The sequence below is a fragment of the Sander vitreus genome, chromosome 12 (genome assembly GCF_031162955.1).
Source record: "Sander vitreus isolate 19-12246 chromosome 12, sanVit1, whole genome shotgun sequence".
NCBI classification, from domain to species: Eukaryota; Metazoa; Chordata; class Actinopteri; order Perciformes; family Percidae; genus Sander; species Sander vitreus.
In genome coordinates this window covers 8,625,392-8,653,245 of record NC_135866.1, presented here as the reverse complement: position 1 = coordinate 8,653,245, position 27,854 = coordinate 8,625,392, and the positions used below count along the sequence as shown (strand labels likewise).

At 41.4% G+C, this 27,854-nt stretch overlaps 2 protein-coding genes across 2 annotated transcripts; both read right to left on the bottom strand.

Moving 5' to 3' along the window:
• Positions 1-2,217: 2,217 nt before the first annotated feature.
• fem1a (fem-1 homolog a) lies at positions 2,218-5,857 on the bottom strand. The gene is given in 2 exon segments (XM_078264082.1): positions 2,218-5,573; positions 5,575-5,857. Coding segments are annotated over 2 exon segments (1,854 nt in total). The 5' UTR covers positions 5,683-5,857; the 3' UTR covers positions 2,218-3,827.
• Positions 5,858-11,197: 5,340 nt separating this feature from the next.
• Positions 11,198-13,647, bottom strand: LOC144526437 (C2 calcium-dependent domain-containing protein 4C-like). The gene is made up of 2 exons (XM_078263916.1): positions 12,895-13,647; positions 11,198-12,386 (listed from the first exon to the last, which is right to left on the bottom strand). Exons 1-2 carry the CDS (start codon positions 13,636-13,638, stop codon positions 11,835-11,837), a joined length of 1,296 nt encoding a protein of 431 aa, XP_078120042.1. The 5' UTR covers positions 13,639-13,647; the 3' UTR covers positions 11,198-11,834.
• Between the last annotated feature and the right edge of the window lie 14,207 nt (positions 13,648-27,854).

Genomic DNA, 27,854 nt, shown 5'->3' with positions numbered 1-27,854 from the left:
AATAAACATTTGTCTTAGGCGCAAATGTTTTTTGGGTTTGTCCCTTAATTATATCAAATTTGTCGCTAAAGAAAAAGTGATGGCTAGGAGACAATAACTATATTTGTTCTTTTGTCACATTATACCTTGGCAAAATCCCTAATAAACTAAAACGCTTTGTCAGCTAAAGCATCAGGCTGGAGGCAAGCCCTCCAACGACGGATGACTGGTCTGTAACTGCCAAGAAACACATTGTATGGAGTAACTGACCTTTGCCTTATGCTATTATGAACAACATATAAAATACTATGGAAATGGACCATATTTGCCCAGTGTAACACATTATAAACTGCATGCAACTGAAAGATCAACATGTTTTGGTAAAATGATTGTGCCAACCTGCTAATTTTACATGAAAATATCAATAAAAATGAAATTGAAAAAAAAAGAGAAGGATTTTCAATCTAAAAATCACAGGCTCTTTTTCTTTTTTTTAAGATTTAGGTCTTATTTAGGTCACACAACATGACAGAAACAACCGCCACGGGGCCAAAATCTGAGGTGTTAGAGGTTGTCATGACGCTTCAGCACTGTGTGAAGGAGGCTTTATTACACTCACTGCTGATCCCCATGCAGCACTCTGCAAACAGACTCAAGAGTCAGTAACTCTGCCTGCCTGGATTTCTGTTCATCCAGATACATTAGGCTACAAACGCATACTCAGCCCCGCCAGCTTTGTAAAAGTCATTCTCAACTACTCATTCTTTCTTTCTTGCTTTCTCACACAAAGACTGTTTGAAAAAGTGTGAGCAAGAGATGAGAAATTAACCAATGACCATTTCTTCTGATGGTTATTGGAAGCTACAGTTTTTTGAGTCTATCACATGGTCTTTAAAGGACAAAGGCTGCCCCTCCGATTGATTTTCTGTGTTGCTAGTGACCTCTAGTGGGAAGTTACTATTATGTGACGTTGCATTACATCACATTGGAAGCATTGACACAAAAAGGTTCATGGATCCAGGATCAGGTGTGACAGTAATTTCTCCGGCGGTGTCTTTTGTTGGCAGAAGAAATGCTCCCATAAATGATTTTAACCTTATCACACTAAAAATAAGCATTGGAATTACTTTGTTTTGAGTATATGCAGGATAGGGCACATTCTGTTTGTCACATTAACAATTGTAGCTGTCTCTGACCTCTTGACATCATAGGTCCTATACTTCCAATGTCTACATTTTAATTTACGTAAATGATTAGCAAAAAACCCCTGGCACCCTTAACAGAAAGGCCAGAGGTCAGGTCAGCTGTAAGAGAGCTCTTGGATGTACGATCAACACATGTTGTAACAGGGACTTGAACACCTCTCTTTAACAGCTGCTGTTTCACAATTCCTTATGCTAACACCTGACACCTGTCACATGCACAGTAACAATAGCACGTCATTAATATTTGAGGTTAAGCTAACCTTCTAGCAAACCTCATGTTAAAAAGATATTAGCTAAAAAAAAAGTGTTCTGTTTCCCGTCAGAATAATACAGTCTCTGTTGTCTGCGCGCCGTCTCTGCCAGTCACCGTGTGACCTGCCTGACTGTACCGTATGCTATGTACTGTATAGCCTTACAGTATTACCATTTCCAGAGTTTAAGATAGTGCAAAAGATCCCTAAAATTAGCAGGGTAAGAGCCCTGTCTCTACCGCTGCCCTGCAGCAGTGACGTTAATTGCACTCTATTTATACTTGAAGAGTGCAGGACTCAGAAAGATCAAGTTTCTGTTATGCTTTATTTCAGTGCCCTCGAGTTTATGTGAGCAGAGCAGTGGGAAGCCCATATAAAGAGCTGAATTAAGTGGGTACTGATTATTTTTTATGCTAATGTAACACTTTGGATGCACTCTAAAATAACTCTAAATAAGCCAATTTTATAGATTGGGCTGTTCTGATGGGATGGTATAGGGTCTTTTATGTTCTGCTACTGCAACTATTTCAATCCATCTATACATGTATAATGATGCTCTTAATGCAAATGCTGCCATTGTAAGCAACCGCAATTAAGCTAAAGAACTAGCGACAAACCGGAGCACAAAAGAAGAGGGTCATTTCCAATTTTTAGATACTTCATAGTATAATAAGCTTAGTTCTAAAATCAAAAACATTCAAAAAAAACATTCCAAGGGACAGTTTCCACGTTGAAAAGACAGCAAAACTGAGATCACCAACACACGCAAGCACACACACAGATTATTTTGTGATACTGAATTTTATTTGAGTATCTCCGACGCTCTTTTGTTCTTGAGTTATCAATCAGTAAAATGAATCAGTTGAGAAAGAGAAAGGCAGCGACAGTTCACAGCCTGAATGTACGTTGTCCATTTAGGATTCAGAACCTCTCAGTGTGCATTCAACTTGGTGGTGCTTAGCACAGACAAATACAACATTCATGATAACACAAGAAAAACAAAAGAGACACTATTAAAAATAAGACTAAGATGCAGGAACGGACAGTTTTATTTCTGTGAACTGCATCTGAGATTAAAGGGAAAAATTCACTCCAAAAACAGAATCGAGGATCTTGGGACAGTTAACGTGTGGCTTTTCTCCATAGATACACAGTCATCATCACATTGTGTCCTAGTTCTGAAGCTGCTTCTTTTCCTGAGTGAATTGAATATGGTTGTTGATGATGATATTACCCAGACGTAGAGGGATGTAGGCACACTTAAGGCTCTAGTTTGGAAATTGTTCATTTGGACATAGGCAAACATTTTAAGTAGACATTCGTAGTTCATGAAGTCAGAAGATACCAATTCGTCGTCAACGAAGCAGCCCCTGGTTTGAGTCATTATCATGTTAAAATAAGCAACTGAATAGTATTCCTGTGTAAAATCTGTTGTATGTAGTGTATTTTTGCTTGAAAAATGTTGCCTCTGATTGGAATATCACAAACTGCATAGGTTATAAATGTCTGTGTGGAGACTGGGGAGTGTTAGCCAAACAATGGTACCAGCTCTTTTTACTCAAAGGGATACCAATCATCCTCAACTCGAGTTCCTGATCTTCTTCATGTGTGTCTCCACTTTAGTTTATTACTTCTGCTTATAATTAAGAGGGTAGGTTAGTTGCTTTTCATGTTGCCACCAGTTTACAGTCTGTAACAAAACATGGCTCCATGGCTGACATTTGGCACAGTAAATTCAAACACCTTCCCATATCAAAGAAGCGTAGCAGATGGTATATGTGAACAAGGAGAACCAGCTTAAAAAAAAAAAAAAAAAAAAACAATTACCAGCAAGCATGTTTGGGTGGTTGAGTTTGTTCAAATACTTCCTTCTGAATTAATTTTCAAAACAACAAGTGAGCTACCATATTCACTCTTCATTTTCATGCATGTCATCTGGCAAGTCTGATCAGATGCTTAATATCGGTAATACTAAAAACCTGTCTTTCATACAGTCCAGCCACCAAACACAAGCACCATCGTACTGCAAGTCTCCTTTTTTACTGGGACAAAAAGAGGGCAACTGCATTAAAGCCTATATCAAGTTAAAGTTCCACCCAGCTTTAAATATCAGTAGAAACCAACAATCACTTTCAAAGTCTATGCGGCTTAACGATAGAATCAAGCGATAACTGACTAGATCTCAGCCAGAGATTTTAGCCCAGAGGCCGGATGTTTATTGCTATGGTTTGGTCTGACAAGGTTGGTAGGGCCAGGAGCGAAGCAGAGGCCAAAAGGAGACAAAGACGAGAGAATAGCGTAGAGAAGTAAGTTTGTGGCAGGTCATAGTTAGGTACAGGGGACAACAGGAAGAGTAGTGCAGGGGAGCTTCAACAGGGGAAAGTAGTGGAAGTCAGTGCAGTTCAATGAAAGCCTCCATCTCCTCAGAAATGAGTCCCCTGTAGGGCAGTCTGTGCTTTTCAATTGCACGCGCCGCCAGGCACTGAAGGGTGATATAGTTCAGTGGGTAGAGGGCCGGCTGCCCGGTGCTCTGCTCATCCAGCAGCTTGTAGGCTGTCTTCCTCTGTGCATTTGTGGCATCAAAGTGAGCCCCAGCCTTCATAAGTAGTGCCATAATCTCTGGACAGCCATTGTTAGCAGCGATGTGCAGAGGCGTATTGTTTTCACTGTCACGTGAATCGACGTCTGCGCCACACTCTAGGAGCAGCGCAGCCACCGCCTGGGAGGGGAAGCGGCCGACAGGGTAGCGGCCAACGGACGTGGTCTCCTTGTCTACAGCCATGTGGAGAGGAGTGAAGCCACTCCGACCTCGAGGGTTCAGCTTCAGCAGACGGTACACTGTGTGCTTCTTCTGGTGCTCCTGCTCTGGGCTGCACTCCAGCTTCTCCAGTAGAAAGATGAGGTGCAGGATGATGGAGAGAGCTTTGGTGAACTGAGGAGCCTCTGGAGGGTTGTCCCTCTGCGCCACAGCTCTCTCTACCTCCCTCACACTTTTCCCCAGCACAGTCATCAGATCATGAAAGGTGACGCGCGTTGATAGGGTGCCTTTGGCCCGGTCTTGAAGAACAAAAGAGAAAAGCTCTGCAAAGGACAGGAAACTGGAGGCTGTCATGGGACTGAGAGGGTCCAGGTTGCTCTGCTGCATGTCTAAAGCATATTTCCACAGGCTGATGCAGCGTTCAAAGTTGCCTGAGTCAGCATACACAGCTCCCCTGTAGCGGATGTAATAAGAGGTGTCTGGGTGGGATGGCCCTAGGATGCGCTCTCGAACCAACAAAGCCTGCATCCTCATTTCATCAGGGTCTGTGATCAAAGCTTCCAGTTCCTCTGCGGTGCTTACCTCCTGTGCACAGCCATAGGCAGGGATAGGAGGGCCAGGCGGAGGCTTAGCCAGGAATCCAGCTTTGTCCCCTGGTTGCCTCAGCTCCATGGCCCTTCTCCAGTACCTCATAGCCCCCAAGAGATCCCGCTTTTTATCCACAAAAGTAGCCCCAAGGAGTTCAAGTGCATCGATGCGTTCCTCTCTGGAGGTGCGAGGCTGGTGGGCGAGATACTCTACGATGTTGGTGTGACCTGTTACACTTGCAGCGAGGAGTGGGGTCATTCCGTATCCATCTCTCTCCATGCGAGCATTGCACTTTAGCAGCATCTTCATGATGTCCAGACTCCCTGACTCCGCACAGTCATGGAGGGCGGTGTTTCCTTTTACGCTCTTGCGGTTGACATCAGCACCACGGTCCAGGAGGAACTTGGCTATCTCCTTGTGGCCCTTGTAACAGGAGATCATGAGGCAGGTGTGGCCGTGGCGGTTGGCTACCTCCATGTCGGCTCTGTGCTCCACCAGGTAGCGGACGATCTCCAGGTGACCGTCAAAGCAGGCAGCTCGGAGCGGCGTTGAGTTAGTTAGTGTTGCGTTGTTCACTGAGGCACCGTGTTTCAGTAGTGTCTTAACCACAGGGAGGTGACCGGCTGCCGAAGCTGCCCACAGCGGCGGAGCCCCCTCAATGGTCTCGCCGTCAAAGTTAACCGCCCCCCCGAGTTCAACATTTGCTTTACAATGTTCAAGGAGGTAGTCTACAACCTCTAAATGTCCGTATCGAGAAGCTATCAACAGTGGGGTGCCTCCCTGTGTTTTCTCCCTCGGCTAAAGCCTCCAGCTCCTCAGGAGTTTTGTTGCTCAGCAACTTCTGGATAAGTTTCAGCTTACCATCTCTGGCCGCGTTGAAAACCGCCGTCGGTATATCCATTTTACAGGCTGTGTGCTGCCGCGTAGGGCACCAACCCCATAACCACTCGTTTATGGAAAAACTGACGAGTCTGTTTTTTTAAATAGCAGGGAGCAGGTATCTTAGTTTGGACTCGGTTACTAGCTCACATCTTTCTGCCATTTTGAGGGTGCTGTCAAGATGGCGTTTGTGTTGTTTGACAGGTCTATGTTTAAGATTGCAGCAAGGCACTGTGGGGGACGTAGTTTTGATGGAATTCCTTCTTCCTAGAGCAGAAGGCTTTTTACATTATAAAGAAATACATTTCCCATGATGCATGTGACTTAAATGACCTAACAGCTGATGGGTTCGTTTGTTATGGTTGTTCCGACCAAAAAAAAAAAGCACCACCACCAGATAGACAAGAGAGCCACCTGATGCCCGGCTCACAAATCAAATACACCCCCAGAAAGTACTCCATTTAATGGTAAACTGATTCTCATCACTATGGATACGTAAAAACCGTCAGTTACACGATTAAAATAGACATTTGGTCGAGGGGGAAATCCTGTGGACATCTCTGCAAGTCATATTCGTAGTAGCCTACAATCCTACCATTACCTATGGTTATTACATAAATATCTATTTGTTTTTACATTATAATATTTTTAATGGCTTTATATGTGTCATATCAAAATATGCATTTGATTATTTTTGTAATGGCAAATGATAGAAAACACATTAACTATTTAATTGAACAAGCTGTGAAACGTACAGCGTTGCAGACAGAGATGAGGTACTGAAGTCTCACACAAAACAAAGGTGTTTTTACCCCATGGTATTCCCCCATGATGTCAAAGGCAGACACTTATTTGTATACTCATTTTATAGTTTACCGTTTATTCACAAATTACCAGAAAAGTCTGTGTTTCCTATGCATTTTGCAACGCCCACTATACTAAAATTATAAATGCTAAAAGAGGAAAGCTAAAACAACCAACACAGTCAGATGACAGTGAGGCCTCCTGCATTGTGAGCAAACATCATCTGCTCCCAACAGCTTCTCATGTCACATTAATAGGGTAGTGAATAACAAGGTGGCTGAACCATGCACCACTGAAACAGTAGGTCTACTGTTAATATTGTTTGATATTTTCTTTGGTGGATTTACTGTTCTGTTTAAATGTAAGGAAGACAACACAGCATTTTTAGGTGATTTGTTTCCACAATGTGTTTCTTGCATTAGGGAGTTATTAGTTTTGGTATGGTACTATGCAATTCTCATAGCACCCAGATAATCATATCTTAAGAACCCTGATATTAAAAAGCTGAAAAAGATTTTTTTTTAAAAAAAACACAAAGTATATGTCGAAATGATTAAGCTGAAACCTATATGAGGAGATCACGTTACTCTATCCTATTGTTGCAAAGCCAGTGGCCAGAATATTGACTTGAATATTGACATGCACAATGCTGTGCATGGACAGCAGGACCTTACATTCAGTGAAATATGGATATTGACTTTTCACAAACACACAAACAAGGACAACAGCTCCACGGTTCACGTTGCTAATATACTGCTGAGCATTTAAATGACGCTGGTTTCACTTGTTTAACCTGGACAGACCTTTGGAAGAAAAAAAAAGCAAGTGATGACAACTTGATAAAGTGGGACTTTTATTTCTACAGAGGCTTCAGTTTTATTGTCCATTGATGTACATAAAACAGTGTGCAAGATGTGTGCAAGATGTTTTCACATGCCCAGTATTTATCAGATCTGTGCAGTGGGATAGAAAAGGTAGCCAGAAGAAAGAAGAAAAGGGCCGGCTCCTTGTTTCAGCCGAAGTCTTGACAGGGGCTCCCTAGAGGCCTGAGAGCAGCTCGCTGAGCAGCACTTCTCTTTCTCCTAGAAGCACGTCTCTCCTCAGACTGGTTCCTTTGTTCACTACCTTTATCTTCAGGGCTAGACTCTTTACCTGTGCCTGTGGATATTGACTTTTCCTTCTGAAATCCTCCACAGTATGAAAAATCATCCATCTACTTTAAATGCGGCATGGCATGCAGTATATTGCAGCTGTTGATGAGAGTTGAGCAGTGAAGTAGGATTCAAATATTTTATAAATTCATCAAAGTTCACTTCTGGGGGGGTTTACTGACATGACAACTCTGTTTGCCGACGGCATTGAAATCAGGATGGTATTTTCTTTAGTTCTTTCTTAAACTAAAAGATGGAAACCAAAATCTACAATTGGTGTAATGTTCTTTTTATAGAATATACGGTATTTATTCGCAATACAAATTAAACTAAAACTTAAAAGAATGTAACAGTGGTCATTTAGAAATCAAATTCAGTACACATCAAACTGTGTCAGAAGTATGACCTCGCTGGCATGTGTGATATTAAATGCATACATTTCTTTGTCAAAAAGCAGATTTTAATCGCCACTTAGCATGAATGTGAAAGTGCCTGGGTGGCATCTCAAGTTTAACTTTGACAAAATCCCTCCATCACTTCTGTCGATATCACAAAGAGAGCTGCCCTGACTGCTAAAGTTCTGGTATAATAAAGTATCACAGTAACAAGCTCGATGTATCTAATAAGTACTACTGCTTAGGTTTTTAGAGTCCCTGTTATTTTGGTTTCTAAGATATAACCCACCAACTGCTATCAGATTTTGATTAAAAAATATTGCTCGATCTGGATTGGTGCACTTTTCCACCTGAGCCTTGCACTTCAAATTACTAAGAAGAGCCCAGAGACAAACGGAAAAGACAGAAATATTTCATGTGAAATAAACAAAACTGTTCAACTTAGGCAGCACATTTTGATTTCATGTAGAACCCCATTTCTAATTCTAGTTATGATTATAGGCAGACTTGTTTTGCTTAATTCAGGGATTATTAGGCAATCACTTTTCAATTTGCCTCACCAAGTCTACAGAGGCAAAGATAACAACTTCATTTTTTTTCAGTTTTAGTTGCTTTCAAGTATGTGGGAAATAAATATTCTTGAAGCTCGAAGATGAATGTGTCCCACATGGGTACTTGTTGTGACTTATCTCAGTACTTTATAAGCAAATGGAGCTGGCTGCAGATTACCCAGGGGTATAAACCTGAGAGTGTTCTCAGAGTGTTTACATTTTCTAATGAGATGTAATTTTCTTTCTGTTTCAGGGTAATAGAAGTGCCTGTCCCAGTGTGTATGGACAGAAGGCAGGAGACACCCGGTGCAGGTCACCAGTCAGTTCTAAGTTGAGGAAACATTACTTTGATGCTTTTTCCCAGGGTATTATGAGGTGTGATTCTGATGTTTGACCAGTAGAGGAGGCATAAGATCTACACTTGGCTAACTGTTGCTCAGTGGGACCACCCCTGCATGCCTGACAGCTGTATTAGTGTGGACTTCAGGGTATGTTTTAATATTTCTCCATCAGCACAAATTCATTTCCATTTATCAACCCAAGCATTGAAGCTATAGATTAAGATTATAGCCTCACTGTAAAGAGAGATACATTATATCTAGCAGGAAAATGTGTGCAAACATTTGTTTGAGGAGGCATATTCTTCCTCCTGCCATCTTTAATAACTATTTGAACCTATAGATTGTATAAAATATGGACGTAGTCTCCGTGACGTCACCAATAGGTTTCTGAAGAGCCAAAAATCAAGCTCAAAGTGGGCGGCTAATTCAAAAATGGGCAAAGAGGTGGAGCGTGGATAGAGCTGAAACAGGCCGAATGAAGCTTACAGATACAGAACTTTAAGTCTTAAAGGGGTGATAGAATGATTATATAGGGTATTTCACACTGTTCCTTAAGGTCTCCTAATAGGGTATGTAACATTGGTTGGGCTGAAAGTGGCCCGGGTGCTGTTCTAATGCAACCCTGTGAAATAGCCCTGGATTGAAACGAGAGGTTTTCTCCCTTATATGGTATGCTCATGAATATTTAGATGAGCTGTGCGCTGATTGGTTGGTTTACAACGAGCGACACACACACACACACACACACACACACACACACACACACACACACACACACACACACACACACACACACACACAGCCCCACCCCTCTTTACAACGAGCTGAGCGAAGCTGCAGAGGCTCCAGTGTTGCCAACTTAGCGACTTTGTTGCTAGATTTAGTGATTTATCAGACCCCCATAGCGACTTTTTTTTTCAAAAAAGCGACTAGCGACAAATCTGGCGACTTTCTGTAGAAAAGACGCCAGTATTGTCCGGCGAGCACACAAAGGTATTTCTCTTTTGTGTCTGCCAAAACAGTCACTTCTTTCTTCTGTCCTGTGACTGAGGAGCAGCCCCTCCCCTCTCTGCTTTCTCCTATATACAGCAGCACTGATCAGAAGGGGAGACAGCGAGTCAGTGAGCTCAGCAATCTCTTGTGGAGCATTATAACTTTGAAAAACCACAGGTTCCAGTTAATCTTATAATGGATATGATCAGGGAAATAAACGCCACTTGTCCGCGAGTCTCCTAAGCTCCAGCCAGCTCACAGCGGGGTCTGTGAAGGTGGACAGGCCGGGCGGCAAGCCAGGGACCCCGGCAGGCACCCGCCGGCTGTCACGTCAGACTGTGGAGCATCTGAACTCTGACACAGTCAAACCAAATTTGCAATTAGCCATCAATTTTCGTAAAACAGCCCATATTTGAGCTCTACATAGTTGATTTCTCGCATAAAAAAGTCTCAGAAGGTTATTTAGTAATGAAATAGCAGATGAACAATGTATAAAGTGTCTAAGACCAGTGGTTTGTTTGTAAATTTTGGGACGTGACAAAGGTACAGACTAGAGCCAAATAAGGTACAGCCACCTGGGTTGACGTCAACTACTGGCTTTGTTGAGATTCGCCCGTTTTCAGCGGCAGTTTGAAATTGTGAGATTTGCAGAGGAATGAGGTGTCAATGGGACTTTGAGGTTCTATGTATGCCTATTTTACCCACCGAACTGTCGTTATTCAACTATGACAAGGTAAACTCGGTTTTGCATTCTATCACCCCTTTAATATAATTTAAAAGTGTGAGTTATAAAAAAAACTCACCCACCAGTTGTCATACAGGGTGAGTTTAGCTATAGAGACCAAACTGTTTTTGTACCAGGCTGTAAACATGTTTTATTTTGCTGTAAAGTTGGTCATTTTAACATGACGGTCTATGGCGATTGACTCCGTTTTGTAACCAGCCTTTAGTAGGCACTCGGTGAACTGCAGTTTTTGGCACTTCTGCATTGGGTTCATTTTACAACACCGGAGATTGCCGCTTCTTCGAACCTAACTGGAGAACTGAACAGGTTTTTAAAATTAAACAGGGAGCTTGCATGCACAGAGAAACAATATTGCGTGCAGAGATTCAGGATTAATAGTCTCACAAATGAGACCCAGTCTGTGTCTGTCTCAGAGGACCCAGCCTCATACTTGTTTGCAAAAATGGAAAGCTTTTATAATCATTTCTTAGGGCTTGTGCTGGATGCTGCGGAATTATTAGGACAAAATCACTGAGACAAAGCTGCAGGGTAAAAAAAAAAGACATCAGTGAGAGTTTAGCTTTTTTTTATTCACAAGTTTAAAAGCATTTCACGTAGCAACAGTCATATTAACATTACATGAACTGGCAATTCAAATCTAATTCTCAAATATAAATTCTTTCACAGAAGCATTATTAGTTTCCACAAGAACGTGCAAAATCCCACATGTAATATTACTACATTATTACAAAAACCACAGCTCCAACTTTAGCAAGATCACCACTGCATCACAGCTGAGATGATATTGAGCCACATTACAAAGCTCATGGAAGAAGGCAAACACTTTTTGTAGCTAAATAATTCATGAGAAATACACAAACAAGGACAACAGCTCCACGGTTCACGTTGCTAATATACTGCTAAGTCTGTAAATAATGCTGGTTTCACTTGTTTAACCTGGACAGACCTTTGAAAAAAAAAAAAAAAGCAAGTGATGACAACTTGATAAAGTGGGACTTTTATTTCTACAGAGGCTTCAGTTCTTTTGTCCATTGATGTACATAAAACAGTGTGCAAGATACAACTCCCGTGTCATCAGCATGCTTTCACATGCCCAGTATTTATCAGATATGTGCAGTGGGATAGAAAAGGTAGCCAAAAGAAAGAAGAAAAGGGCCGGCTCCTTGTTTCAGCCGAAGTCTTGACAGGGGCTCCCTAGAGGCCTGAGAGCAGCTCGCTGAGCAGCACTTCTCTTTCTCCTAGAAGCACGTCTCTCCTCAGACTGGTTCCTTTGTTCACTACCTTTATCTTCAGGGCCAGACTCTTTACCTGTGCCTTTGGCAGCGAGTCAAAAAAAAAGTCTTCGTTGAATACCGGATTCCTGCTATTCTTGATGATGGTGCTCCTCTGTTTCTGCTGCTTGCCAGGGTTTAGGTAGAGTGCCACACAGCAGTTGATGCTTTTAATGTCCGTCTGCCTGTCATAAAGGGCCTCGGCTGCGAGTATGCGCACCCTGAGCAGAGCTGCCTCTGGGTCGTAGTGGGTGCTCAGCTTCAGTGTCCCCCCCTTGTGGAGGTTGACGGTGTGCTCGCGCTGCAGGAGGTTCGACGCTGCGCTCTTCGAGCTACCGCTTTTACATCCACGGAAGGCGGGAGAGGGAGGGCAGCGCATGCGGCGACGCTGCATGTTGGGACTGTTGTCTGCTGAGCTGCAATCATCCGTGGAGAGAGAACTGTGGCGCGCCAGGGAGCGCTTGGCACGTGACACCTTGAGGGAGGGAGAGAGAAAAAGCAACTGGTAAACATACAGAAAGACGCCTCATGGCGAATTGAACAAGGAAAACACTTTTGTAACAGTTTCATTCATAGCTTTGTAGCAGCCAATCCGTATACACACACACACACTTACACTTACAGAGGCTGTTTACACTGGCAACGTTCTTCACATAATACCAAAAGTATCTTTGCGTTCTGGCCGTTCGTTTACAAGACAAAAGGAAAACTTTTCAATACACAACTCCAGTAAACAAAACTGGTCTCTGTGGAGCCAGAGCCAGACACTAACTCCGATTTTAAGCGGAGACGCTACAGCGGTGCAATCTCATTCCCACCTACCCCTCGGACTACAGTAAACCTCCCAGTGAAGGTGGACCTCGGCAGTCCATTCAAAACAATGGTGTCTAAACGCATAACTTTTTTTGAAAGGTAAATGAAAAACGTTTCCGTTTCTAGCGAGACCGTTGTCGTGTAAACGTAGCCGCAGAAACGGTCCTCACCTTGGCTTGTGTCTGCTGGGTGATGGAGCGTATGAGGGAGGCAGAGCGGGACAGGAGAGGGGAGGTGAAGGGGGAGGACTCTGCCGAGGAGCAGGTGTCGCTCTCCCCACCGCTGAAATAGCGGTAGGGGTTGGGGTCAGCTGGGGCTAGAAGAGTCCCCCCCTGGGAGCGTCTCTGGGAGTTTGGGGAGGTGAGAGGGCTGCTGGGGTCGCTGTGGAACAGGCTCTCCTTGCGGCGGGTATGAGGAGACTCCACCAGGGTAGAGAAGCCATAAGAGGTCTGAGCCTTGGGGACGTACGGCAGAGACATGGCAGTCTGTGACTGGGGGTCAGCATTAGTGTTGACACTGACCCTGTCCACAGATCCGGCACCTGGCTCATCAGCACTCTCTATTTGGATGATGTGACGGTTGGCTGACTTCTGGAGATTGCGTGCATCTCCCCCCAGGCGGGAAAAGAGATGAGGGCTGCAGGGGTTCTTGCTGCTCCGAGCTCTTGGGCTCTGGCTGCAGATGGCATGGTCAGACACAGAGGGCCGTAATGTGGAGCAGTGCTGTGGTTCTGGGGTAAGAGACTCTTCTGGTGGGCAGCAAATAAGTTTGGGGGGGATGAAGAAATCAGGGATCTTTTCTGGAGTTAAGACGTTGGCATAAACAGAGACAGGAATGGCCTCGACTGTCTGCGGGGAATGAGAGTGTGTCCCACTGCTCTCCACAGAGCTACGGAGCTTCTCCAATAGCCACATGCCCACTCAGCTCACGGTATCTCTGTTAACAGAGAAGTGATGCATGAAGAGGAGAAAGCACATTCAGTGATAACAAACAGACAAAATCAATCATCATTGTGTTGAGGTTTGCTACATATTATTCCCCTTAAGACTGTCTTTACACCTCAGTTGAAAAATATCTCTTGAACCATGCAGCAATTCAGGACAAGAATGAAGAGTAAATATTTAAGTGGCATTCAAGAAGCGAACATTTCTTTCTTTCGCAATTCAGACTTTAAATGATGGGCCAAGCATTTCCAAAGTGAACTTTAATTAAATGTGAAATCAATGCGCAAACACAGTGAGATAAAAGCAATCCTTAAATCTCCTATAACCGATTTGCACGAGCGCTATTGAGATTTCTGTCATCCATTCTGGTATTTCTTTCCAATTAAAATCACTTTAAGTCGTTGCTGAAGCCAATCCTTAAATTAAATGAGCAAAGGCGAATCTGAATAACTTTTTTCCTCAAACAAAGACGCATTACCATCCGTCGCGTTTCACATCTAACATGAAATATACCAACCTGTTGGCTGTATAACTCTTTTCCTTCGAAAATGTGATCCCCGGCTGCGCTCGTCTGCACTACCCTCTCCAAAAGTCTCCAAGCGCACTGTGCGTAAAAGGTGTTTTCCCGTGAGGCGAAGTCCAAGTGTGTTCCAAAACGCTTGCCAGCGGGAAAAGGGCTGCTAGATCAGACACTCTCTCTTTATATGACGGGGATCTCTCTGACTTCTGAGCCAATGAGAAGGGTGTGAAAGCTTCCCATGATCTTTTCCATACATATATTCCCTGCGCAGGCACGCGGGAGGGTGTGGGGGTCTGGGGGACTCATTTAACGGCTGTTGTTTCATCACCCACAAAGTGTTGCAAATTGTGTTTTCCATAGCCTATCTCACGCGCCTCATTGATTTTTAAAGTGAGCTTCACAATGATTTTATTTGGCGTTCACGTGACCTATTCTCTCATGGATTATCTCCGTCTAATGCATGGTTCATACAGACACCTTCATTGGATGAAGTCAAACTGATGATGATGTGGAGTGACAATATGCTGTTTTTACGTCCACCATAAACTCATTTAGCAATTCTAGTGGAAGAGAAAGTTTTAGTCTTTACACTCAGGATTTTGCACAGGCGGTGGACAAAATAAAGTAAACACACCATGACAGAGAAACTGCACAGTTTTAATCCCAATCACAAAGAAAGCAAAGCTGAATTATCATTATGCTTCTGTTTTTAGCTTTTCTATACTACAGGGCATAACTCTCAGCTCGCCCAGATAAGCCTACAGCAGGGGCGATTCTAGGCTCAAACCTTTAGGGGGGGCTCAGCCACTAATGAGAATGTGATGGATACAGTGCCATGCAAACCCCCCCCCCCCCTGCTAATTTCATTAGCCGACAATCTCTGAGTCACGTACGGAACAACAACGTCAGCGAATGTTTTTTGACACTATTAACACCTGAAACGTTATAAGTCACAGTAATAACGACCAATTTGACACAATGTTCAGCAAATCTTGTAGTTTAGGGACCGTTTGGTATTTATGGAATGGACCACCGGAGGAAAATAGGGGAGGGTTATGTCTTTTTATTCTTTGTTGGGGTCACCCAACATTTTTCAGTCCAGAGGGGGGGGGGTCAACCAACTTTTGTATTCATGAAACAGCAAAATGTCAAAGTGGCTTGTTTGGTGCCTATTTGTCCATGTAGCTCTCAGTCTCTGCCCTCCTTCACTACCATATGGGTCTGACCCATGAGTTTGCTGGGGGGCAGGGGGGAGCTGCCCCCCTGGTGGCTGAAACGGATAATTGCATTGTTTAAAAAATGAGTGGAATAATTAAGTCTGGCATGACCAGATATTTTATAAATATCTTAAATAACACAAAACAACTAAATGGTGGTAGGTAATACATCTGATTTCATATACTGCAGCTTTAGTAAAAAGTGTAGCCTATATATGAGTCCATCTCCACGGCATTGATCTGTGAGGTTGTCAGCTTTGTGTCTGCCTGGCATGCTCTGTTTGTAGGACAGGCGATTTAACCGCCATTCCTCAGCGATGTAGTGGCATGTGTCGCGTAGCTCTCCGCTCAGAGCGCCGTCCAGCAAAAAGCCACAAAGCTTAAAACGCTCTCAAAAGTTAGTGTTGGCTGCTTCTCGCTTGCCATGATTACTCTGCTAACAGCCTCTGTCACGTACCGTGTGGAGCTTGTGAGCGCGCAGCTGAGAAGGCAGTGTTGCTGTCAAATCTGTCCCTGGGAAAAGTAACGTTGCGCCGAAAAAAGCGTTCACATCATGTCAAGACCCTACACACTTGCTTCCAGTCAGTTTTGGGAAAGTTTCTTAAACTCCCGGTGTTTGCCCATAAATCTTCTCATGTATGCTCCACTGACATTGATATAGGCCTACAGTATATACTACCAGGATGTGTCCCTCATTGGCTCCACTGACTTTGATTTAGGCCTACAGTATATACTGCCAGGACGTGTCTTTCGTTGAGCTGTCACATCCACAGACTCTCAGCTGCTTGCTGGATCCAAAATTGTGACAGAGACCTGTGGTGAAAGCTGCCATCTGTAGTTTTGGACCCAGTCTCTGGAACAGTCTCTCTCTCCATCTGAAGACAGCAGCATCACATGTTTAAAGACACACTGAAAACTCACGTTGTAAGATGTGCTTTTATCTATAATGTGCTATTTAGAGTAAGAACATCGATAGTCAATTCATCAATTAGCTGATCTACAGGAAATGAATAGTCGACTGTCTTGATAATGGATTAACTGTTTACCATTTTGTCATTTTTCAGATGAAAATCCCATTTCCTTGTGGCTGGTTAGCTCAGTTGGTAGTGCGGGTGCATGTATGTAGAGGAGGGTTTATTCCTTGACGCAGAAGGTGCAGGGATTGAATTTGACCTGTGACGGTTTTTCTGCATGTCTTCCTCCCTCTCTCCCTTTTCATATATCAGCTTTCCTATTCAATAAAGGCAGAAATGCCCCAAAAAAATTAAAAATAAAAATAAAAAAATCACATTTCCTCTTTCCAGTTGTGAGGATTATTTTACTTTTCTTTCTCTTACGTGACAGCAAACTACATTTATTATCTGGAGCAGTGAATATATTTTATTTAAAATGTTCTGATATTTTATAGGCCAAAGGATTAATCAAAAATAATCAGCAGATAGATTGATGAATGAAAATAATAAAAATCGTGTTTGATGCAATCCTATTGCTATTACTTCTCTCCTGCCTTTCTTTTGAAGCACGTTATTCTTTTAAAGCAGTGATAACACACTGAAAAACACACATCTGTGACATTATTTCAATTCATGTGAATGCATTGTCAGCTCAAAAAGATGCACAATATTGGGTAAGAACATAAAACCTGAGCAAAATAAAAAATGTACAGATTCATGAATTGTCTATGTTTTCAGTCTGGACCCGTTTCTGTTTGGGAAAGCCAAATAATGCATTCAACCCACAGTGTCTTTTACCAGGTGTAAAAACATGGAGGTGGATCCGTCATGGTATGAGCAGCCATCTCGTAGGAGTCATTTGGACCAGTCATTGTTCTGCAGGCTTTTAAAAACAGCCCACTAATGTGAGGCCATTTTTCAGGACCAGTTGTGTCGTGCCGGAAATACTGTCCCTTCATGAGATATTTCAAGTCAACAATCCCCCACACCTCACTGCATGACCAATATTTTGGTTTTCAATGCCCCCAGCCCCAGCGGTGAAAGCCGTGCGCAGTCAATTATTTTGTCCATAGCAGAAATACGCTATTTGTGTGTTAAAATACAATAAATGTAACACATACATAAAAGACAGTAGAGAACACAAACTCAACAATAAAAACATACCTTAAAACGCAAAAACTCAGAACTCAAAAAGAAAACACAGATGAAGTTTAAAAATGATCCCAGTCAGCATCCAATTTGAGTTCAGTAGGTACTGAACCGAAAAGAAAACAGAACAGACAAAACAGAAAAAGCTGTTTGTCCTAATGAGAATTTACATATGGGCATTTTGCAATTCCAGTTTTAACATTACTGTTTATGACAGGATCATTAAAATGCTGTTGTTTATTTTCACACACAGTTAGAAGACCCATGGATTGGCTACCTTTTTGTTTTTGATTCTTTGCATGAATATGTGCAAGAATATCTGCTTGGCTGGATGCAGAAAAGGTCTCTCTGTGAGTGTGTACAACCCTTCAGCCTATAGCAGCGTATACTTAGAAAAAGTAATCTATGTAGAGGATCTTACAGTTTTGTTCCCTTTCATTTATTTCTATGTCCTTTCCTTTTTGGTTAAAGCTATGTGCGCAACTACTGTATATGTGTGTATACTGTATATGAATGAATGTCCGTTACATTCAAGCCATTGCCAAATTATCAGCTCCACAAAACTCTCTTTGTATTTCACAGTATGGCTATGTTTAGAAAAATTATTAGTGAGCGGGTTGATGTGCCACAATCAACCTAACTGAGTTACAGTGGCTCCAATGCAGCTGTAAGAACCTGGAAGACAAATGCTGAAGAAGTCTTTTAGATGTAATTGCTGTCTATGGTGGCTCAACAAAGACCTACATAAGGGTTCTAAATACTTTCAAAAATAGCATGTAGCCAATCATAGATAAGCGATAAGCCATTAGATTAGTGCTTCAGGAGTGTGACTCATCCACTATAGCCATCCATTTAGCTTGAAAGAAATGCCTAACCCTTTTGACCCTGAACGAGCTACGCTAATTTACTCTAACAACACTAAAATTCTATAGCCAACAGCCACGTGAGTCTTTAATGTTTATTACACACCATAAAAGATGGATGAAAAAATGCATGGATGAAAATGAAGTGACACATTTGTTATTCTTAGATCCATAACACTAGTATGCGAAAAAAAAACAATCCTGGGTGATGCCTTTGCAAGCCTGCAAAATTAGGGGGGTGGTGGAGAAAAATTTGCAATTACAGAGAAAGTGAAACGGCACGAAAAGATGTTTTCAAATACACAATAAGCCTCTGTGAGTGTGCATTTATTTTTATGATTTTCCTGTGTGCATGTAATTCGATTGACATTTCGATATGTCTTTAACCATTAAAACCATTAAAGCATGAACAACTTTTGTGATAACTTGTAATATTATGAAGAATATCATTTTTATTTAAATAACAAAGGGCATGTGCTACACTTAAAAAAATAAAAGAAGCAGCTACCTCACTATAACGGCTGGTGTGCTTCTGTTTATAACGAGGCCTTTCACACTTCACATCTGATTCTCCCCACAACCTCTCAGACTCATCCATTTATTAGAAGGGCCAGCAACGTTTGTTCTGCCTCTGGAAATTATCTCAGTTTCATGTTGACAAGACCCTCATAATCCTTTTTTTTTAAGCATGTTTTAACCCACGGCTAAAGCCATGCTATCAGACAGCGCCCACCCCCTTTACTCTGAATTTTAGATTTTGCCTTCTGGCTCTAGGATGAGATTCCACCATTGTCAAGATTAACAGGTACAAACACCCATTCATCCCAACAGCCATTTCACTTCTGAATACAGGCCAGGGAGGAGGTAGTGAGTCTTAACCATAGACTGTACATAAAGAATGGACGTAGAATCGGTGATGTAACCCATTGGTTTGTGGACTGCTCTTGTGAAGCCAGGAGTTTGCAGTTTGGCCGTCGCCATCTTGGTATTTTGGAGCCAGAAGGGTCCATATCTGGCAAAGCTGGGAAGAATGGCACGTCTAAGCCAGTGTTGTGTTTGGTTTGTTTAAAAGGTGCTGCGCTAAGCTACACGCTAAGAGAGAGAGAGAAAGTCGCCGATTTTTGATTTTTGTGTTACGCCCGAACTGGTTGAATCTGCAAACTTCCCTTAAGTTACCAGCTAACGCTAGCATTAGCTAGCTAGCTTGGTTGGCAGAACACTGACAAGGCATTTCTTGGCAAACAAAGTGTTCCAATTAACTTTTATTAAATGAAAACACACAGTGAGAGGATCAACAGTTAGAATGAAAACATGGACAACACCCAAAAACAAACATAAACGTGACAGAAAAATGTTTAATGAGGTCATAAATCAAGGCAGTAGTGTCATTCTAGGGTCACTTCTATAGAAACTGACTTCTTTTTGGAGCCAGTGGAGTCGCCCCCTGCTGTCATGCCAATTACATCTGGCATGACCAGATATTTTATAAATATCTTAAATAACACAAAACAACTAAATGGTGATAGGTAATACATCTGATTTCATATACTGCTTTAGTGAAAAAAAAAAAATATTACCTGGCTGACGATGGGAGCAGCAGGACGTAAAAAACGAAAGTTACTGTTGCACTAGTCTGGACATCTTGCCGTGCCAACCTTGTAATAAAGGTTTCCTAAATGCCATGTATATAAATGTGATGTCAGCTTACTAATTGATTGCGGGTCTTGTGTAGATTTGGACTTTTATACGTTTATTCCACTTTGTTTAAACCACGAAGTGGAGAGGCCTCGTTCACCTGTTTGGAGCTGGCTGGTGAATGTGACGCTTGTATCGGCCTTGCTGGATACACCGTGTCATTTACCTTTTTGTGGATCTACTGATTGCTGTGGAGTACTTTTTTTTCCGTGTCACTGGATTACGGCAAAATACGGATCTTTTTTCTCAACGTGTCTTAATGTTTTATGGTGTGACTGCGCTTCGATTGTTCACTGTTACATTTTAGTTGAATTTAAGCGTCTGTCTATTGCGTTCCAAGACAGCCGTGCCGCGATTGGATTTCATAAGGGCGAATTGTTCAATTGTTACAATGTAACTTAAAATCTGCTTTAAAAATAAACATATGTGTTTTGGAATATAGCCTAATGTTCAGCTTCGGCAGCTTTACCTATGTGCTAAAATATACAATGACGAAGCCTAGTGACGAGTCCATAGCAACCAGTGTTGAATTGATTATTTCCCAGTGTCCTTTGCTGAATGGTCTCAATGTTTTATTGTTTTATTTCATGTGAATACTAGTTTACTAGAGGAGTAACTTAGTATTTAAAGTAATGCAGTAATGCATGAAGTGTGCATTTAGTTTCCATGCTCATTGTGTTTCCACAACAATGATAGTGAGTAAATCTACTGAAATGGCCACCATGCCATAACAGAGGAGTGGGATGTGTAAGATGAGAATTCAGAGGTTAACTCCTGTACATCATGGCTGTAAAAATCAAATGTTATATATACTTCTTTGCTAAGTGCAAAGTTGCACGCAAGGGGAGGGTCATGCCTCTTTTTCCAATCATTTTGGAGTGTCATAGGAAAATTATTACCGGAACTACGTAAACAGCCATGCTATTGCATTTTATTTTCAGATTCAAAATAGCTTTTTACCAGCACTTACAGTTCTTCTTCCGACACACAATATGAGACCACTACGAGTCACTAGGTCAGTCTCACAGGCACTCATTTCAGTTCCCCCATACAAAAACAACTACGGTCAGAAATCCTTTTTCTATATTTACACCAAAATTTGGATTGACGTTCCCCATCACATTCATTCATCACATATTTCAAAAAGTCATATAAACTGTTTCTTCTTGATAGTCATACTTGCACACACTGATTTGTTCATGTATTGTTTTTCCGTATTTAATGTTTTGTTTGTTTGTATCTGTCTAGTCAATGGTGATGTCCTGTGTGGATGTGCCGAGGTTGTGTTCATTGTTCTATGTTGCTGCAGAACAGGAACCTGCTGTAAACCAGTTTTTAAACTGAGTCAGGCCTGTTTATTGTAACTTAATTGTTGCTTTTAAATTTTCCTGTATAATAAATGAAATGAAATGAACATCAGTTTTGTTTAGCCAGTGGATAGTGATGTCCATAAATGCCTTGTTCACAGCTGACCAGCAATCTGCTGTTGTGCACACAGCATCGATCTCAGACAGTTCAGTCTTAAGTTCACATATGTTTTCTTTAAATTTCTTGTTTAACAGTGTCTGTACTTTTTTTCTTGATGGCACCTTTTTGGATGGCTGCAACCCCTTAATTAAGTTTATGAAAGCTGGGCTTTCCACTTTACTGAAAGGCTGCAGGTCTCCGACAATATACTGCACCACCAGGTTGTCCAGCTGTGGCTGGGAGATGACAATGGAGCCGCTACTGTACACAGTTAATGGGATTTGGGTCTTGACTGTCTTTTGATTTTTTTTATTGCAAGCAGCACATACCTTGAAAGGCTAGCTTCAAGGTGCTTCAGTTCAATGTGCCGTTGCAGGTTTGCTGTGGATGTGACTGAAGATTTTCTTTTTGAAAGCCGGCGGGCAAAATTTGCACAGAAATGTAAGATTTTTCCCATCCTCACCGACCTTGTCATAAAACTCATTTAAATGATCATACGAGATACGACGCCTCCTTGCTGCTTTGTCGCCTCCATGCTGCTTTTTGATGACGCATGCGGCAGATTGGGTGTTTTTTTCCGCTACATATTAAGGCCTGTTTACGGTGTGTTTTAGCCGGGTTTTCGCCTGGAAGGCTCTATCGAAATCTGGCACCCTAATGAACGAAGTTAAACTGAGAGAGCGTGCCGTTCACAGACACCAGAATGAACAAGTTCACAGTAACGTTCAGGCACAACACTGCCCCTGGTCCTAACTCCCATGGCAAAGTGTCTAGTGTAGTTGATGATATGATGTGGTTTGTGTTGATGTTGACGATAATGATGACGATGTCGACTATAATTTCTCTCATGACGTCTATGACGCTGATGATAGCGATTGCGTTTTGATGGCAGAGATGTTGATCATGTATTCAACATGTCTGGTCACTGTGCACTTTACCTGTGAATGCATTTATATGGTAATATTCTGAAGTTGAGTTTAAGTTGCTCCAATTAAGTCTCTGCAGTAGGCTTTCCACAGTACTTACAGTAACTATTATCGACACACATAGCGATACACATCACTACAGCTGACCATCAGCTGATCCAATAATCACGTTGGACATCACGTTTGATATTTGAAAAAAAATGTGGTCAAACTTATCATTCTTCTCTGCAGTTCCTACCAGCAAAATATTTGTGTGGCTAGTTTTGTTCTGCCTTCTGCAACCTGTTGCTGACTCTTTCATTCAACAGAAAGTTTATATTTGTGTTTTTGAGTAAAATACTGGAAGGATCAGGGACGGGCACAGACATTTGGAGGGGCTGTTGCTCTAACCTAGAAAAAAGGCAAACCAACCCCTTTTATAGTAACTTTCTAACACTGACCACCTTCATAAAGTGCCTGTCTGATTTGTTGCGTGATGCTCTGCATGCTCTCCCTCAGTCACCTGGTCTGGAGCATTGTGGTAGGACCTCATCTTAAATAGAATGATTAGAATCAGAATTAAGTAACTTATACAGCACACTATATTTTTCACTGCTAAAAAACACACGAACACAACTGAACACTCTAGTGCAGCCAGGTTGTCTCCTCACTTCCTGTTTTGCTCCCGCCATAACTGGGCTGCGCGCCAGACGGTTCATGCCTCGCCGTAGTCCATTAATACCTGACAATGGACACCTCATCGGGCATTAACCCTTACATGTTAAGGGGTTTAATAATTTACAACAACTTATACCAAACAACAAATTTTTTAAAAATGTAAATGCGCATGTTGAAATTGATGTTGGAAATGTGCAAGTTCAAATCGATGTTGGAAATTCAGAAGTAAGCAAGTTAAACTCATTATTGAAATTTCACAAATTGAAGTTGTTGTTTGAAGATCGCAAATGCCCAAGTTTGAATTGAGTTGTACAGTCATTCATTACATTCACTCCTGTGTGGCATACCTTAAATGTGGCTTGAACCCACATCTCCTGGTTGTCTGTCAAGCGTCTTTTCCTCAAACTCCTCAAACACTTTCCACGACATAAGTTAACTCATCAAACAAGTTAATATACATTAGTGTAATACATATATCTTTCAATGAAATAACCTGAAACGTGCTTCACAGATGTAAAGCAACTCTGTGAAGTTAAACCATTTCTTTTACAGTTCTAAGAACCCACTTGGAAGAGCAACTACGCCACAATCTGAAGGTTGTGAGTTAAATTCCCACCTTATGCCATTAGTGATTTTCAGTCCCATCATGTTTCTGTCTTCTTTTAGGAAGAAAACATTTTATCAACCCTCCAAACAGAAAGTGACTCATAACTCAGCTAAACGTCTCAGACGAGTTTGAACCTGCTGATGGAGGCCACACTGAAGTTTTTAACCTGGACTCAAGAGATATACTAGTATTCTGCCGCAGGTTTGAGAAACAAATGTCCACTGGAGGTGCTAAAGAGAAGAACTGTAATGTAAAATGTAATGTGCCCTGAAATGGTTGACTCAATTATTTTATGTTATTACCTATCATGAAGCTCAGCACACATTTCAAACTAATGTATTTCAATAAAACCTTTGTGCATGCACCATGTATTTTTCTGTCAGTCTGGACTGCAGCAGATAAGCTGTATTGCTTTGTTGTTTTTGATATTTTTAAAACTATAACAGCTACATTATTCAACATTCATTCCTGAGATATCATGATTTTTATTTCTTAATTTTAATGTTATTATGTTGATCTTATTACAGTGAAATTTTACAGTATGCTGTAAGACAGGACACTAGGAGGGCATTTATATCCCACAATGCAATGCGATCATTCGTATCAGACAATCGCGAGCAGCCAGCGCTTTGTCAGCTTTGTCCCACTAATTTGAGCACCATGGTAACGTGTCCAACTGGCCAGGGAGGCTCTCAGGAAGTGACGTAATTACAGCTTAGTAAGTCTGAAAGAAAAAATACACAATATACGTAATATTGATGTGTTTGTCACACGTTGTATGTGAGGATTTATACAATAAAAATAAAAAATACGGTTTCATGTATTAGTATTATGTAGCCATCTTCGTGACATGTTCTGTGCCGCATCTCTAGTGGAAGTTGTGGTTTTAAAGAACATTGATACATTTCTCATAAGTAGAAATTGGCACTGTAGACTTTTGACACTGCCTGGTTTTTTTTTAGGATAGTAAACACATTGGTGATTTATTTTTTTAAATAGCGTATTCCCATATTTGACATATTTCACTATGGCAATTTAATTTGATTTCACTTCTAATTAAATCTAACTAATAATGATGGGCTTATTGAAACGATGCAGCCACAACAGCAAAAAGAAAAAAAGAATGATTTATTGTAGGTAAAAGTGCAGTAGGTAAGACTTATAAAACTAACTTTCTGTCATATTTGCTGAAACTGACCCTATGTTCAAGTAGAACTACATGAAGCAGGTAATAAAAAAAAAATCCACCGCTCCCTGTTCAGATGCACCAATCAGGGCCAGGGGGGGGTGTCTAACTGCGTGTTCATTCTCCCTTGTGGGGGGAGGGGCTTAGGACACCGTTTTGGGCTTTAGCAGAAAGGGGGGAGGGACTGAGAAGTTGTCGATGTTCAAATTTTTTGGCTAAGTCCTGGATCTTCACAATCCTACCTACAGCACCTTTAATTAATCTAGGCTAGGGGCAGCTCAGCCAATCAACATGAACATTTTAACAATATCAGAGCTGCTAGCATGGGTGTAGACTCTTATGTTCTTGTTTGAATGTACCCTAGCTTCTGCTTTTCCTACCCTTGCCCTTTTGACTTTGAATGTTGGAAAATTGATTCAGACAAGTAAAAGCCCCATGGTGTAAATACTTCATACTTCATACTTTAAAGGAGTGAATTTGTTCCTTCTTGATGAATGGTTGAGTATTAACACTGGACACTTGTAGGGGGTGGCACTATCTTAGTCAGTAGGGTTGTTGGTCTCAGAACTGGAAGGTTGCCAGTACCAGTCCACGTATGGCTAAAAAAGTACTAAGGATGACCTGGGAGCTGGAGAGTTCTCATTGGCACACTCCACACTTGGACATCTCTCCATTATTGCATGTTTAGGCCCTCTGTGTATTTTCAGGCCTATGTGTACCAACAGAGTGAAAATGTAATTTCCCCTTGCGGGATGAATAAAGGTATTCTTTTTTATGGCAGCAATCTGAGTGGAATTAAAGTTCCTCTGGAACCACAAACACTGTGTTTGAGCTATGTTACCGGTTACTGGTTGCACGGCGTTCGTAATTCGACTGCTCATGACTGTTTTCCAAGATGGCGCCCGCATGTAAACATGAACGCTACTGTCTTTATAATCTATCTTTTTAATAAACTGTCTGTACACTTACAAAGTTCTCAATGCTTCTGTTTACATGTAGGGACCTACATGTATGCTACCATTGAAGTGTGGTCTATTTTGAGCCTTGTTGAAAGCTAGCGTTAGAAGCTAATCACTGGTTTGCGCTAACTTGTTTAAAGCTAGAGACATATTAGCATGAAAACATGTCCCAGAGAACGGTCGACTTGGTACACATATGTTATTAACCCCTAGGTTCATTTTGCGCTGGAATTGTCCTTTAATGTACTTTAATGTAGATTACTATGTTTGTTATGTATTTCTCATAACTAATAACAATTTCCTCCATGTTGGAGATTCAAATAGAAATCTGTCTCCATGTTTTTCGTGGAATTGCAACTGAGGTACAGACACACTGAGTGGTTGAACATTGTTGCTATGACCTCTGATCAGTTCTACATCTGAAAATACTCATTGACTCAATAAACAGCACCATGGCTGTACTACCTTAAAGTGACATTGCTGTTTGATATTTACAATCACTGTGTAGCCATCATCCTCTGACTTAACTGCCAGAAATATCAGTGTATTTATGTTCTTGGTTATATATAAGGCACAATAGGCGCAAATGTTACAAAAGTCCACCCATGCATTTCAGCAGCATTGCCTTTATTAAGGTTTATTCACCACTGGATGTTCTTTGACTGTCGTTGTCATAGGCCTTAAAGGCACAAACTAAGAAAATAGAAGCTCAGTCTCTTCACAGTATGTGCCAAAAGTGTAATGGGGGCAAATTACCCTATTGATTTGGGTACTCATTACTTGCACCACTGTTCGTGGTTGAATTCTTCTCTGAGAAACTAAAAACTTAAAGGTATAATATGCAGTGCTTTCCTAAAAAGAATGTATAGACTAATACAAAAGTAATCCTTGTCAAGCATCACTTACGACCCAGTAGAAGTGTGTGGTGGTGTCTGTTTCTGCAGAGACCCTGCCTTCTGCCTGGGTTTTCTCTTTTCTTTTTCTGAGAGGCGGTTGTAGCCGATTCTGTGGTCTGTCCCGGGACCATGGTCTCTGGCACGGACCAGTGGTCACAACCACTAGGGGCGCTAAAGACACTGGTCGCGACCGGCTCCTCAGTGGTCCAAGTGTATCTCGCTACAGCCTCCAAGTCAGTCATTTTTCTTTGCTTACGTCACTCCCCCATACGCTCGAACTGACCAAGACAGCCTGGTAGCATTTTTTACTATGAAGAAAATTATTTGGATAAATTCCATGTTTTCATTTTGAATCTTTTAATTTTATTTGAAAATGTTATATCCATAAATGTAAATGATCTGAAAGAAAACTGAATATTCACCAATTTTTAAAGTTATATTTTGAAACTTTAAAACGACTGACAAATAAGAAAGCCATCTGGACTCTGAACATTTACAATTAACACCTCTTTAATGTAAATTTCATGCGCCCCTTTTTCGTGTATGTATGTATGAAGTTAATGTTTTCACTGTGTTTATGTATCTGTACTTGAATAATAAAGTTAAAAAAAAAAAAAAAGACGGCCTGGTTGCAAAGCTGATATAGCCTCTTGTTTCACATTAGATAGAAACTGATGATGTAGGCTAAACACAAACGACATTTCATGCAACAGTAAAGTTTTCATGTAGTTAATGTAATTGGTCCAGTGTACTTTTTATAAAAGGTAAAACTAATATATTATATAGACTTATTACATGCAAAGCGAGATATTTCAACCCTGTATTTGTTATAATTTCGATGATTATGGCTTACAGTTTATGAAAACCCTCAGAAAATTTTAATATTGTGAAAAGGTCCAATATTGTAGGCTCAGTGTCCCACTCTAATCAGCCAATTAATCCAAAACACCTACAAAGGGTTCCTGCTCCTCGGATATTCGGCTTCACTCAGTGACCTGCACAGTAACACACCTAATCTAAGTATTTCAAAAGGTCGAACACACATACAGATGTCTAGACAGTAAAATCGCTACGTGATTACCGTTATATCC